Source organism: Callospermophilus lateralis, chromosome 7 (assembly GCF_048772815.1).
Source record: "Callospermophilus lateralis isolate mCalLat2 chromosome 7, mCalLat2.hap1, whole genome shotgun sequence".
Lineage (NCBI taxonomy): Eukaryota > Metazoa > Chordata > Mammalia > Rodentia > Sciuridae > Callospermophilus > Callospermophilus lateralis.
In genome coordinates, this window is record NC_135311.1 from 72,611,133 (window position 1) to 72,624,160 (window position 13,028).

A 13,028-nucleotide genomic window follows, 5' to 3' on the forward strand; every position below is an offset into this window, starting at 1 on the left:
GGCAGACTGCTCCTGGCCTCAATCCCTAGTACTGCAAAACAAACAATAACAACAACAAAAAACAACTTAGGTTGCTTTCAAACAGATAAAAAAATCAAACTATAATAGGATTATAACAACTAACTTGTTATAATCTAACAAGGTTACTCCAATATGGCAGTTATCCTAAATAGTATTTTCAAATATCTTTTCTCCTTATGGGACAAACTCTCATCCTCTTCAATATTTATAAAGGGAACATTATTTATAATTATAATCAAAGCTCCAGATGTAGGGAAAATGTGTGCTATTGTTGCTAAAGAGATGAGTAAACTTGATTTTGTAACTTCCTCTATTTTACTTAAAATCATTTCACAAAATTTTTTCCTTTTATTTATTTTTGTACTGAGGATGGAGCCCAAGGACTTTACCACTGAGCTATATCTCTATCCCTTTGTGTTATTCATTTTAAAAAATATTTTTAGTTATAGACAGACAGAACACTTTATTTTATTTATTTATTTTTATGCAATGGTAAGGATGGAAACCATTGTCTCTCATGTGCTAGGCAAATGCTCTGCCACTGAACTACAGTCCCTGTTCCTCCCTTTTTATTTTGATACAGGGTCTTGCTAAGTTGCTGAGGCTGGCCTTTAACTTGCATTCCTCCTGTATCAGCCTCCCAAGTTTCTGGGATTACAGGAGTGCACCACTGGAACATGGCTCATTTCACAAAATTATTATCCATGTGTTTATCTAAAATTCATTGAGAATTTAAAGGCCAGATTATGTTAAAGATATAAGCCACAATCCATGTTCTCCAAGAGTTTATAATTAATGTTTGTATTAATTACTAAAGATAAGACAAAATTCAGGAGGCTAGTCATAAAATCAAGTACAAGTACTCAACATATATTTCTCTATAATAAGTTGAAACAATATACTAATTTTTATTGCAGGGCATCTTGCCAAAAATACTTCACATTTTTAAAATGATTTCATACTGAAAAGTATCAATATTTTCTTTAAAAATTCAAGTTATACATTAATTCATATATTTCACAAATATATTATGTACTTTAGGCAAGGAACTGTGTCCAATACTATGAAAAATGCAAAACTATATAAAAGTTGGTAAGAGGCTTACAATTCATTGAAATTAGCACACACAGCTCTTTAAAATATTTTATCTTCTTGAAATACAAATTTGTGGATGTACCAGAAAACACTGTTGTAGTGCTTAAATTTGTGGCTGTCCCAGAAAACACTGGTGTAGTGTTAATTACCTGATCTTGCAATGACATCACTGGGTTATTTTTGGTAGTATTGATGTGAAGAACATGGTATTTATTCTTTGCACACAGGTCATAGGCGATATTGGTAAATGAGGTGCTTGCTGTTTTGGGAACTCTGTTATAAATTATCACCATATCCTCTTCCTCATCTAAAGATGAATCTTGTCGAGGTCCATCCATTGTATGTCGTTGCTCAATTTCTCGAACTTCATGTCTTGCAATAGCTCTTTCTAAAACAGAGAAAAAGAAATATGAACTAAGTTTTAAATGATTTAATAAGGAAGTTATGAACAGCAAACTCTAGACCATAATAAGGAAAGACAAAATGTAAACACAAGAAAAATAAAAGTATAGGACCAAGATATATGGAAAATATGGATAGACTGCTTAAGTTTTTATGAGGCTCAATCCAGTTGAGTCTAAAACGGCTTTAGCCTAGAACATAATTTTCCTATTCAAAAACAAGGTAAGAGCAATTTAATATATGTTAGGAGAATCAAATCTTCAAAAGTACTTACAAGGCTAATACATATGAATATCAAGAAGAGAAGAATAAACTAACATCAACTTTAGAACAGCATCAACTAGAGATACTGAAGGGTAGTTCAAAAGTCACTTTTCATTCTAACATAGTATTTCAAGTCAATCTTGAGTTGTGTGCATCTCCAAATACTGTTCTGAAGTGCAATTTATTCCTGATAAAATGTATGTGCAATGCCAACTGGGACACAAGATAGCTGCAGTACAAGAAAACTGTTCTGAAGCTATTTAACTGATTCCGCTTTCAGCACGGCTGACAATGTATTTACTGTCCAGCTAAACATTATTTGATCCTCACAGAAGTAATATTTTAAAACCACTGTGGATTATATTAATTGGCTATCTGATTGATTGTATACATGATTTTCTTAAGTTGTTATTCTGAATCAATTTCCTTGAATTCTGACATATTATACCTACATGGAATATAAATTTATTCTAATTAGGATCCCATTCTTGCTGTTGTATAGGATATGGAGTTTCAGTGTCTTGTTTTCACACATGAACATAGGAAAGTTATGTCCCATTCATTCTACTATCTTTCCTATTCCCATCCTCCTCCCTTTCCTTCACTTCCTCTTTGTCTAATCCAATGAACTTCTTTTCTTCCCTTCCGCTCCCTTTTTGTTTTAGCATCCACATATCAGAGAGAACATTCTGCCTTTGGTTTTGGAGATTGGTTTATTTAACTTAGCATGATAAGTCTCCAGTTCCATCCATTTACTGGCAAATGTCATAATACACTCTACTGTCATGCATATCTAAAAAGAACAAATAAAAATATTTTAAATGATTGGGTTATATAATGTGGTTATAAGCACATTAATCGCCTGTGCTGGGATTAACTTGGTGCTAACTGTAGGGAGGAAAAAAAATTTCCCTTGAATTCAATCACTATAAGGGACTGACAAAAAATATTTATAAATGTAAGATGGAGGGATGGACCCTGAACATTGGTAAGTACTTCCTCGTGTGGTTTCCAGAGAGTCAACAAGATATATAAGTATCATTATTAAAATTTACAAGTTGTGGCTGTATAAATTATCCTGTACAAGAGAGAGTTGACGATGACTTTTTAAAAAATTACTGGTACACAATAGTTACACATAATAGTGGAATTCACTGTGACATATTCATACATGAACATGATCTGATCAATTTCATTGTTGCCCAGTACTTCCCCTTATCCTCATCCTAATCCCTATTTGCTACTAGTCTCCCTTCTATTTTCAAGAGATTTCTATTTTTACATTTTTCTTTCTATCTTCCACATGAGAGAAAATATTTGAGCCTTGACTTTCTGAATCTGGTTTATTTCTCATAATATGACGCTCTATATCTCCATTCATTTTCCTGCAAATGACAGCATTTCATTCTTCTTTATGGCTGAATAAAACTCTATTGTGTATATATTACATTTTTCTCATCTATTCATCCATTGATGGACACCAATGTTGGTGCCTTAACTTGGCAAATGTGAATTGTGCTACTATAAACACGGGTGTGCATGTATTGCTATAGCATGCTTTATTTCTTTTGCATAAATAAGGAAGAATGGAATAACAGGGTCATAGGGTGGTTCCATTTCTAATTTTTTAATGAATCTCCATATCAATTATCATACTGGTTGTATTAATTTACAGTCCCACCAACAGTCTATAAATGTTCCTTACTCCATACATCCTTGCCAGCATTTACTATTATTTGTATTCTTGATGACTGCCATGCCAAAGGAATGATAATCAGTATAGTTTTGATTTACACTGCATAATTGCTAAAGATGTTGAACATTTTTTCATTTATTTGTTAGTTGTTTGTATTTCTTCTTTTGAGAAAAGTCTATTTAGTTCACTTGTTCATTTACTAATTGAGTGTATTTGTTTTTGTTTAGGCAGTAATTTTTTTGAGCTTTTTGTATTTTCAGGATATTAATCCTCTGTTGGAAGAGTAGCTGGCAGAGATTTTCCTCCATTCTGTAGGACCTCTGTTCACACTCTCAACTGTTTTGTTTGCTATTTAGAAACTTTCTAATTTGCTGTTCTCCTATTTATAATTCTTGTTTCTATTTCATAAGCTTTAGGAATCCCACTGAGGAAGTAATTTCCTGCACTATTGTATGCTGGAGTGTTGATCCTATGGTGTCTTCTAGCAATTGCAGTTTCTGGTCTAATTCCTAGGTTATTAACCCATTTTAAGTTGACTTTTGTAGAATGTAAGAGAGAGGAATCTGGTTTCACTCTTCTAGATATGGGTATCCAATTTTCCCAGCACCACTTGTTTAAAAGGCCGTCTTTTCTTTGGTGTTTGTGTTTGTATCTTGGTCAAGGATCAGATTATCATCTGTGTTTGTGTGGGTTTGTCTCAGTGACTTCTATTTCATTGGTCTGTGTGTCTGTTTTTATGCCAGTACCATGCAGTTTTTGTTACTAGAGCTGTGTAAAATAATGTGAATCAGGCATTAGGATGTCTCTAGCATTGCTCTTTATGCTTAGAATTGCTTTGGCTATTCTTGGTGTTTTATTCTTCCAAATGAATTTGAGGACTTTTTTTTTTTCCTACTTCTGTGAAGGATGCCATTGGTATTTTGATGAGGACTGCATTGAATCTGTAGATTATGGTCATTTTATTCTGCCTATCCATGGTCCTATTTCTTTTTTCAGTACTCTGTAATTTTCCCTGTAGATGTCCTTCACCACTCTGATTAGATTTATTTATTCCTAGGGCTTGTTTTTGAGACTACTGTGAATGGGAACTTCTTTCCTGATTTCTTTTTCAGTGAATTCATTACTGGTGTATAGGAAAGCTACTGATTTTTGTATGTTGATTTTTGCATTCCACTACTTTGCTGCACTTATTTCTCAGCTGTAGAAGTCTTCAGGTAGAGCATTTTGGATTTTCTAAGAATAGGATCATATCATCTGCAGTGATATTTTGACTTCTTCCTTTCCTATTTATTAATTGTTCTGGCTAAAATTTTAAGTACTATATTGAATAGGACTGGTAAGAATAGGCATCATTGTCTTGCTCCTAACCTTTGAGGATGTTTTCAGTTTTTCCCTATTGAGTATGATGTTGTCTTTGGGTTGGTTACATATAGCCTTTATGATACTGAAGTAAGATCCTTCTACCAAAAAACAAACAAACAAACAAACAAACAAAACCCCTTCTATCCCTAGCTTTTTCAGTGTTTTTATCATTAATGAATGCTGAATTTTGTTGAAGGCTATTTCTGCATCAAGTGAGACGATCATGTGATTTTTGTCTTTTATTCTTTTTTTGTGGCCAATTTTATTTACTGACTACTGAATGTTGAATCATTCTTGCATCCCTAATATTTTATTGAGGATTTCTGTATCTATACTCATCAAGGATATTCATCTGCAATTTCCCTTGACATGTCTTATCTGTTTAGGAATCATGGTGATATTATTGGCTTCAAAGAATGAATTTGGAAGTGTTTCTCCTGCCTTTCTACTTCATGAAATAACTTGAAGAGCACTGACATCAGTTCTCCTTTAAAGTTCTGCTAGAATTCACCTCAGAATCCATCTGGCCCTGGGCTTTTCTTCGTTATAAGTCTTTTTATTATTTTTTCAATCTCATTGCATGTTATTGGTCTTTTAAAAGTTTTCTATATCCTCTTGGTTCAATTTTGGTAACTTATTATCTCTAGAAATTTGTTAATTTCTTCTACATTTCCCAATTTACCGAAATGTAAGTTTTCAAAAATCTTTTGGATTTCAATGACATTTATGTATATATTAACTTTTTCATCTGTAATTTTATTAATTTGGGCCTTCTCTTTCTTTTGGTTTAGAAAAGTGTTTAATCAATCATTATATTTTCAAAGAACCAACTCCTTGTTACATTAGTCCTTTGTGTAGTTTAAAATTATTCTCTATATCTCATTAATTCTGGTTCTGATCTTAATTATTTCCTTCTTCCTATTGGCTCTGGAATTAGTTGTTTGTTTGTTTGTTTGTTTTAAATTTTTCTAGAATCTTAAGACCCATCATTAGATTGTTTATTTGGGATCTTTCTGGTTTTTCAATGTAGACACTTGTAGCTATAAACTTTCCCTAGATCTTCCTTCATAGTGTCCCAGAAACTGTGGTTTGTTATATATTCTTCTTAGATTCTAAGAATTCTTAAATTTCTACTGAGTTCTTCTATGATCTGTTCATCATTCAAAAGTATATTATTCCATTTTCATGTGTTCCTATAGTTTCTATAGTTTTACTTGCTGATGATTTCTGATTTCATTATTATGTGATAAGATGCAAGGAATTATACTGACTTTTTTGTATTTACTAAGACTTGCTTTGTGGCCTAAAATATATTATGTATTTTGAAGAAGGTTCCATGAACATCTGAGAAGAAAGTATATTCAGCTATTGTTGATGATGTTTGTTATGTCCATTTGATTTTTAGTATTTTTAGGTCTAAGGTGTCTTTGCTGATTTTATGTCTGCATAGCTTATTTATCAGTGAGAGAGGTGTGCTAAAATTACTTAATATTACTACACTGGGATCTAATTGAGTCTTTATGTCAAGAGGTGTTTGTTTTATGCAATTTGGTGTGGGCACATTATTTTTGCTATATGCTGAATTATTCCCTCTACCAGTATTGTAATGACTTTCTTTGTCCCTTATGATTAATTCTGGTTTGAAGTCTGCTTTGTCAAATATGAAAGTAGCTATCTCTGCTTGCTTTCAGGTTTAATGTACATGGAGTAACATTTTTCATCCTTTCACTTTTTGCCTGTGGGGTGTATCTCTGGCAAGCAACATATAGTTGGGTATTGCTTTTCGATCCAATCTGCCAGGCTATATCTTTTAATTGGAGAGTTGAGACCATTTACATTCAGTGTTATTATACAGAAGTGTTTATTTTCCCTGTCATTTTGATTTATTTCTAATGTTTAATTCAACCCTAATTTTCATTTGCTTAACTACTCCTTTAATGAATATCATTCTTTCCTGAGCCCTGCTGTTTTTGGTTTTATCTTCTGTGTACATGATTTTTTAAAGTATCTTTTGCAGTGCTGGCTTAGAAAACTCTTACTTTATGCTGATCTTGAAAGGTTTTCATCTCTTCTTTGATTCTAAAGGATAACTTTGCTGAGTAAAATAAAAATTTGTTATGTGGGAGGTATGTGGCAACCCAGAAACAGGCACAGACAAAAGTCTGCTCTTTCTATCCAAAGGGTCAAGATAGGAACAGCAAAAGAAAATAGAGAACATTTAGATGTTAACCACTGTACTTCAGCCAAATTCCACAGGGGTTGAGGAACTGGCTCCACCTTCACTGCTATAGGCAAGTGGGGAAGCTAAACTTCTACCCCTCACCAAGCTGTAACAAGGTACCCAAGATTCTTGGTAGAGTGGTGTCAGAAAAGGCCAATTAGAGATTAAGACCTTCAACACAGGAAGCCAGTAATGAGGCACTTCCACAGTGTCAGTGAAGAACAATTAAAGAGTCTGGACTTTCACTTTCACATGGCATTAATAAGAAGACTCTTTCCTTCTCCATTTGGTGGTGTCAGAAGAGGCCTAACAGAGATTCAGAACTTTTGCCATCATCCAGTGTAACAAGCCCACCTGTTCCCTGGTCTAGTAGTAAGAATGAACCTATCAGGTGTTGTTTGAGACCAAATGAAGAACTTGGAACTCAGCAGTAATAAAGCAGTATCTCCTTCCATTGCAAGAATAGGATCAGAAAAATAAAAAAATTGAACATTTAAATAATGAACTCAGGATAAAATGTTCAGGTTAATCAAATACTATCCATCAAGAACAGGAAGACTTCAAATTCAATGAATAAAGATAATTAAGAAAGGCAACACTAAGATGACATGTCAAAGAATTATTAAATATTTAAAAGAGCCATAAAAGTGCTTTAATGAGCAATTAGCAACATGCTTGAACCAAATGGAAAGAGAGCCTCATCAAATGAAGTTTTAGTAAAGAAATAGAACACATAAGAACCAATTGGAAATTTTAGAAATCAAAAATATAATAACTAAAATGAAGAATTCAGTTAATGTCCAATAGCAGAATGAAAAGGATGGAGAATGGCTTAGTGAACTAGAACACAAAGCAAAAGAAATTACCCAATCTGAATCGCAGCAGTAGGAATGTAAACTGAGAAAAGGAAAGCAACAACAACAACTGCAACTACAAAGACAGCCTCAAGGAACTGTGGACTGCAATGAAAGATCTACTTTCGAGTCACAGAGTCTTATAAGAAGAGGAGAAAGAAGATAGAGCTAAAAATAGTTTCAAAAGAATTATGGCTGAAAACTCCAAGTCATATAAAATCTGAAAATATCTATGTAGGTCAATATACATCATAATTAACTTCTGAAAACAAATCTTGAAAGCAGTGAGAAAAACTGAAGCCTTATCTATAGAAATCTGGAATAACAACATATTTCTCATTAGAAACCGTGGAGTCAGAGGATGTAGCACAAGGTTTTTTAAGTGCTGAAATAAAAGAAAGAATCATATACCTATAGAAAAACAATCTCCAGGATGACGAGAAAATAACCCTTATATGCAAGAAAATTAAGAAACTGTATTGCTGGTAGAACAACCCTAACAGACTGGCTAGAGAAAGTTCTCTAAACAGAAAAGGAGGATAAAAGATGGAAACTTACACCAAAAAGAACAAAAAACTTAAAGGGTAAAAATATGGATAAATACAATGAACTTTCTTTTTCCATTTGAGTTTTTGAAAATATGTCTAAAAGGAAAGCAAAACCTATAACCCTGTGTGATATGGTTCTAAATGTATATACAGCAAATATTTATGGTAATTGTGTTGTAAATGGGGGAGAATAAGAGGACTTATATAACAAACTGTTTCACTGCAGCCCACAGTTCCTTGGGGCTGTCTTTGTAGTTACTGTTGTTGCTGTTGCTGCTTTCCTTTTCTCAGCTTACATTCCTACTGCTGCTATTCAGATTGGGTAATTCTTTTGCTTTGTGTTCTAGTTCACTATGCCATTTTCCATCCTTTTCATTCTGCTATGAGCAAAAAAAAAAAAAAAAAAAAGTAGTATATATACACAATGGAATATTATTCAGCCATAGAAAAGAATGACTATGACTTTTGCCAGTAAATGGATGGACCTGGAGACTATCATGCTAAGTGAAATAAGCCAATCTCCCCCAAACAAAGGTGGAATGTTCTGACATGCAGATGATAACTCACAATAGGAGATAGAAGAATAGAAGTTCTGAACAAAGGAAAATAAAGGTGGGGGGCAAGAAGTGGAAAGACTAGAGTAAATTGGATATAACTTTCCTATTTACAAATGAATACACAATCAGAGTAACTTCACATCATAAAAAAAAAAAGAACATAAATGGAGGTAAGGTTTCTATACTTCACTTGACTTTCTAAAATAATACCAGTTAACTGACCAATTATATTTACATAATGGAATACATAAAATAACCAGTAAAAAAGATTGTTGGTGGGATGGAACACTTTTGACGGAAAACTGTTTAGGGGTTTATCAAAAAGTTAAACATAGAATTAGAATATGAGTCAGCAATTTCACTTCTAAGTATACAATGAAAGAACTGAAAACAGTTACTCATACGAGTACTTATAAATGTTCATGGCATATTATAGCCAAAATTAAAAACAATCCATATGTCTATCAACTTAAAAATGAATAAACAAACTGTGGAATATAAATACAATGAAATACTAGTCAGCCTTAAAAAGGAATAAAATTGTAATATATGTTAATGTTAACAATAAATCTCAAACATAATTAAGTGAAAGAAGCCAGATGCTAATTGGTCACTATTATATGAAATAGCCATAATAGGTAAAAACACAGAAACAGAGCACAGATTGGTGATTGTCAGGGATAATAAAGGAAGCACCTGTTTCATGGTTATAAGGCTTCCTTCAGAGTGATGAAACGTTTTTGGAACTAGATAGTGGTAATGGTTGTATAATACCGGGAAAGTAGTAAATGTCAGTAAATAGTTCACACATTTTTTATTTTTTGTGATACTGGGAATTGAAGTCAGAGGTACTCCCAGCCCCTTCGTATCCATTTTTTGGAAACAAGTTCTCCCTAAATTGTTAAGGATGGTCTCAAACTTGCAATCCTCTTACCTCAGCCTCCTCAGTCACTGATTTTTATGAGTGTGTACCACCATGCCCAGTTTTGAAAGGTGCACTCTAAAATGGCTTATGCTGATAAATTTTGCTTCAAAATTATCAAAAACAAGAAAGTACTCAAAAAATAATGAGATCTTATAATATGGGTTCACTTTAATAACAATAATATTAAAACCAAAAATGCTTATAAAACATTCAACAGTTTATAAAATTCAAATATTTGTTGAATGCCTCCATGTTAAGGACTTTTTCTAGGCCCCTGTACATACATATTTTATGTATACACTATGCTTTCACATTAACTATACATTAATCCTTAATATTTATGAAAACACATTACAAAATAGAAACAAACTTCCAAACTTCATCTGACATCATTAAAAACACATTGGTTAATTTTCCTAAGATGATCTATGAATATTAAAAATAGTTGTTAAATATCCTATCAATACAAGAACAGCAAATATAATTCTGTTGCTGAGGTTACTAAGTTATAATGCATTTTATATTTATTTTATTTAATATACTTGCCAAATTTGATTATAAGTTTTGGTTTGCTTTGGGGGAAATGAAGATTGAATACAAGACCTTGTACATGTTAGGCAAGCACTCTACCACTGAGTTACATCTCTAGCCTTTGTTTTATTTTATTTCTTAGACAAGATTTTGCTAAGTTGCCCAAACTGGCCTCAAATTTGTGATCTTCTAGCCTTAGCCTCCCCAGACAGCTGGGACTATAGGTATGCCACCACACCCAGTCTTCGATTACAGATTTGTATAGTTATTTCTAGTTTAGAAGTGTGAAATTCTTATACAATTTACAACTTTCTTATCAATTTGAGAAATATATTAATCATCTATATGAAATAATACTGGAAATAGTTTGTAAAAAGTGAATTCTATCTGTTTTGTGTTTTACATACATCATGTGTCATAGGCATATTCTGTTCAAGTGTTTTATTTGCATCACCTAAGGTTCTGGTGTGTGTGTGTGTGTGTGTGTGTGTGTGTGTGTGTGTGTATGGGGATTGAACTCAGGGGTACTCTACCATCAAGTTACATCTCTAGGCCTTTTATTTCTTTATTTTGAGAAAGGATCTTAAGTTGCTCAGGCTGGCATCAAAACTCCTCCTGTCTCAGCCACCTGAGTTGGTGGTATTATTGACACTGTATCAGGCTTGGGTATTGATTTTTTTTAATATTTATTTTTTTAGTTGTGGTTGGGACCCAATACCTTTTTATGTATTTGTTTATTTATTTTTATGTGGTGCTGAAGATCAAATCCAAGGCCTTGCATGTGCTAGGTGAGTGCTCTACTGTTGAGTTACAACCCCAGCCCCTTAGGTATTGATTTTTAAAAAGGCCAATGCTAATAGGGGCTAGATATTATCTTAATTTAGAGTAGCAAACTTTGAGTGTCAAAGAAGTTGTGATCACTATCTGATTACTGATGTCAGTATACCATTCAGTCCCTCTGACTCCAGGGTCTGTACTCTACATTACATTAATTCTCTGAGATTTAGTATTTTTCTAAGCTATATTAGTAAGGAGTAGAGCCTCACACTTACCCTATGACAATATTATAGAAGTATAATATTTTTCTGTAAGCATCTTTGAAAAAAAATTAAGTATTTTATTTTGGAATTGCAAAAGCATTTGGCAGCTTTTTCCTGTAATGTTCCTATGCAAAAGGCATGGTAAATAATATGCTATAGTTAGAGTAAAAGAGGAGGACAGAAGTTGACTGTCTTGTAGGTGTTAAAAAAACAAAACATGCTGTATTATCTTTGCAACTTTCTGTGAACATGTAGTTCGAAATTTAAAAAGGTTAAAAAAAACACAAAGCCAAAAACAATTCTTGAAATCATCACCCTCACAATTCATAATTGTATAATAGTCGTGTCATTCATGATCAACAGGAAAAAAAATTTTTTCCATTTGTGGGTTACTATGTGGATAATAAGAAAGTCTGAAGTGGGTCCAATATAAAGCTGAGGTTTTTCCTTTAATGTACCAGTATAAATATGGGATCTATTACTAAAATTAGAAAATAAAACCTCTCCCAAATAGTAGTTCAGGAAAATGCAAATCAGCCTTTCCTACTGTATCAATGGAACACAGGTGACAGACCAAAGCCAGATTGGCCAACATCCATGTTTTGGGGATAACATTCCTGGAAAGAGATTCTTCACATTCACCCACAGCCATTTACCCTTGTCTCTTAACCTGTCAATAATGTTTGGGCCAAGTACCTATTTTGGAAATATAAAATATTATTAAAGGGCTGGGGATGTGGCTCAAGCGGTAGCGCACTCGTCTGGCATGCGTGCGGCCCGGGTTCGATCCTCAGCACCACATACAAACAAAGATGTTGTGTCCGCCAAGAACTAAAAAATAAATATTTAAAAAATATATTATTAAAAATCACAGGTGCTAACTTTGAGGCTTCAATCTTCACATGTCTCAATCACTTGAAATGAATACTTTGATACAAAATGGGGAGTTCAACTAATCTGTTATTTCTTTTTCTTGTGTTTTACCAAGACATTCTATCTCAAATTACCCTTCATCTTTATATAAATTTTCAAGTACACTGTTTCTATTTTCAATTTCCATTTTGCACAAAATTGAAAAAATGCCATTGTAACAAATGTCATGAGAACAAAATACTTCCAGATCCAAGAATTGGGAGAAAATTTTCTGGAAAATACACTGCATAAATTGTGCCTTGAATAAATGGAGCCGACTTTAAAAATGTGTAGATAGATAATGCAGGTAAAACCTAAATAGTAGCACAAGTTGGTAAATGACAAATATACTAGTATAATAATGATAAAATTACTTAACAGTAATATGAAACAGCTGCAATCTATTGCATTTTAGGCTACACTGATAAACATAACTATCAGAATAGCAAATACCCACTTATCGGCCTTTACTATGGACCCGGAGCAATCCTACTGTTTAAAGGTACATTAATTATTTAATTATGATAATAATTCTACATATAGTAATGGAGTCTAAAGTTAGATTAATTACAGAGTTATAAGGAATAAGGTCTGAATTCA

At 33.0% G+C, this 13,028-nt stretch overlaps 1 protein-coding gene across 2 annotated transcripts in view; it reads right to left on the reverse strand.

Annotated features, from left to right (window-relative positions):
- Hs2st1 (heparan sulfate 2-O-sulfotransferase 1) overlaps positions 1-13,028 on the reverse strand; it is a 167,250-nt gene that overhangs the window by 48,058 nt on the left and 106,164 nt on the right. For both annotated transcript variants that reach the window (XM_076863616.1, XM_076863615.1), the window contains exon 2: positions 1,266-1,504. In XM_076863616.1, coding sequence (XP_076719731.1) covers positions 1,266-1,504 — 239 coding nt within the window. The remainder of the gene's footprint in view (positions 1-1,265; positions 1,505-13,028) is intronic.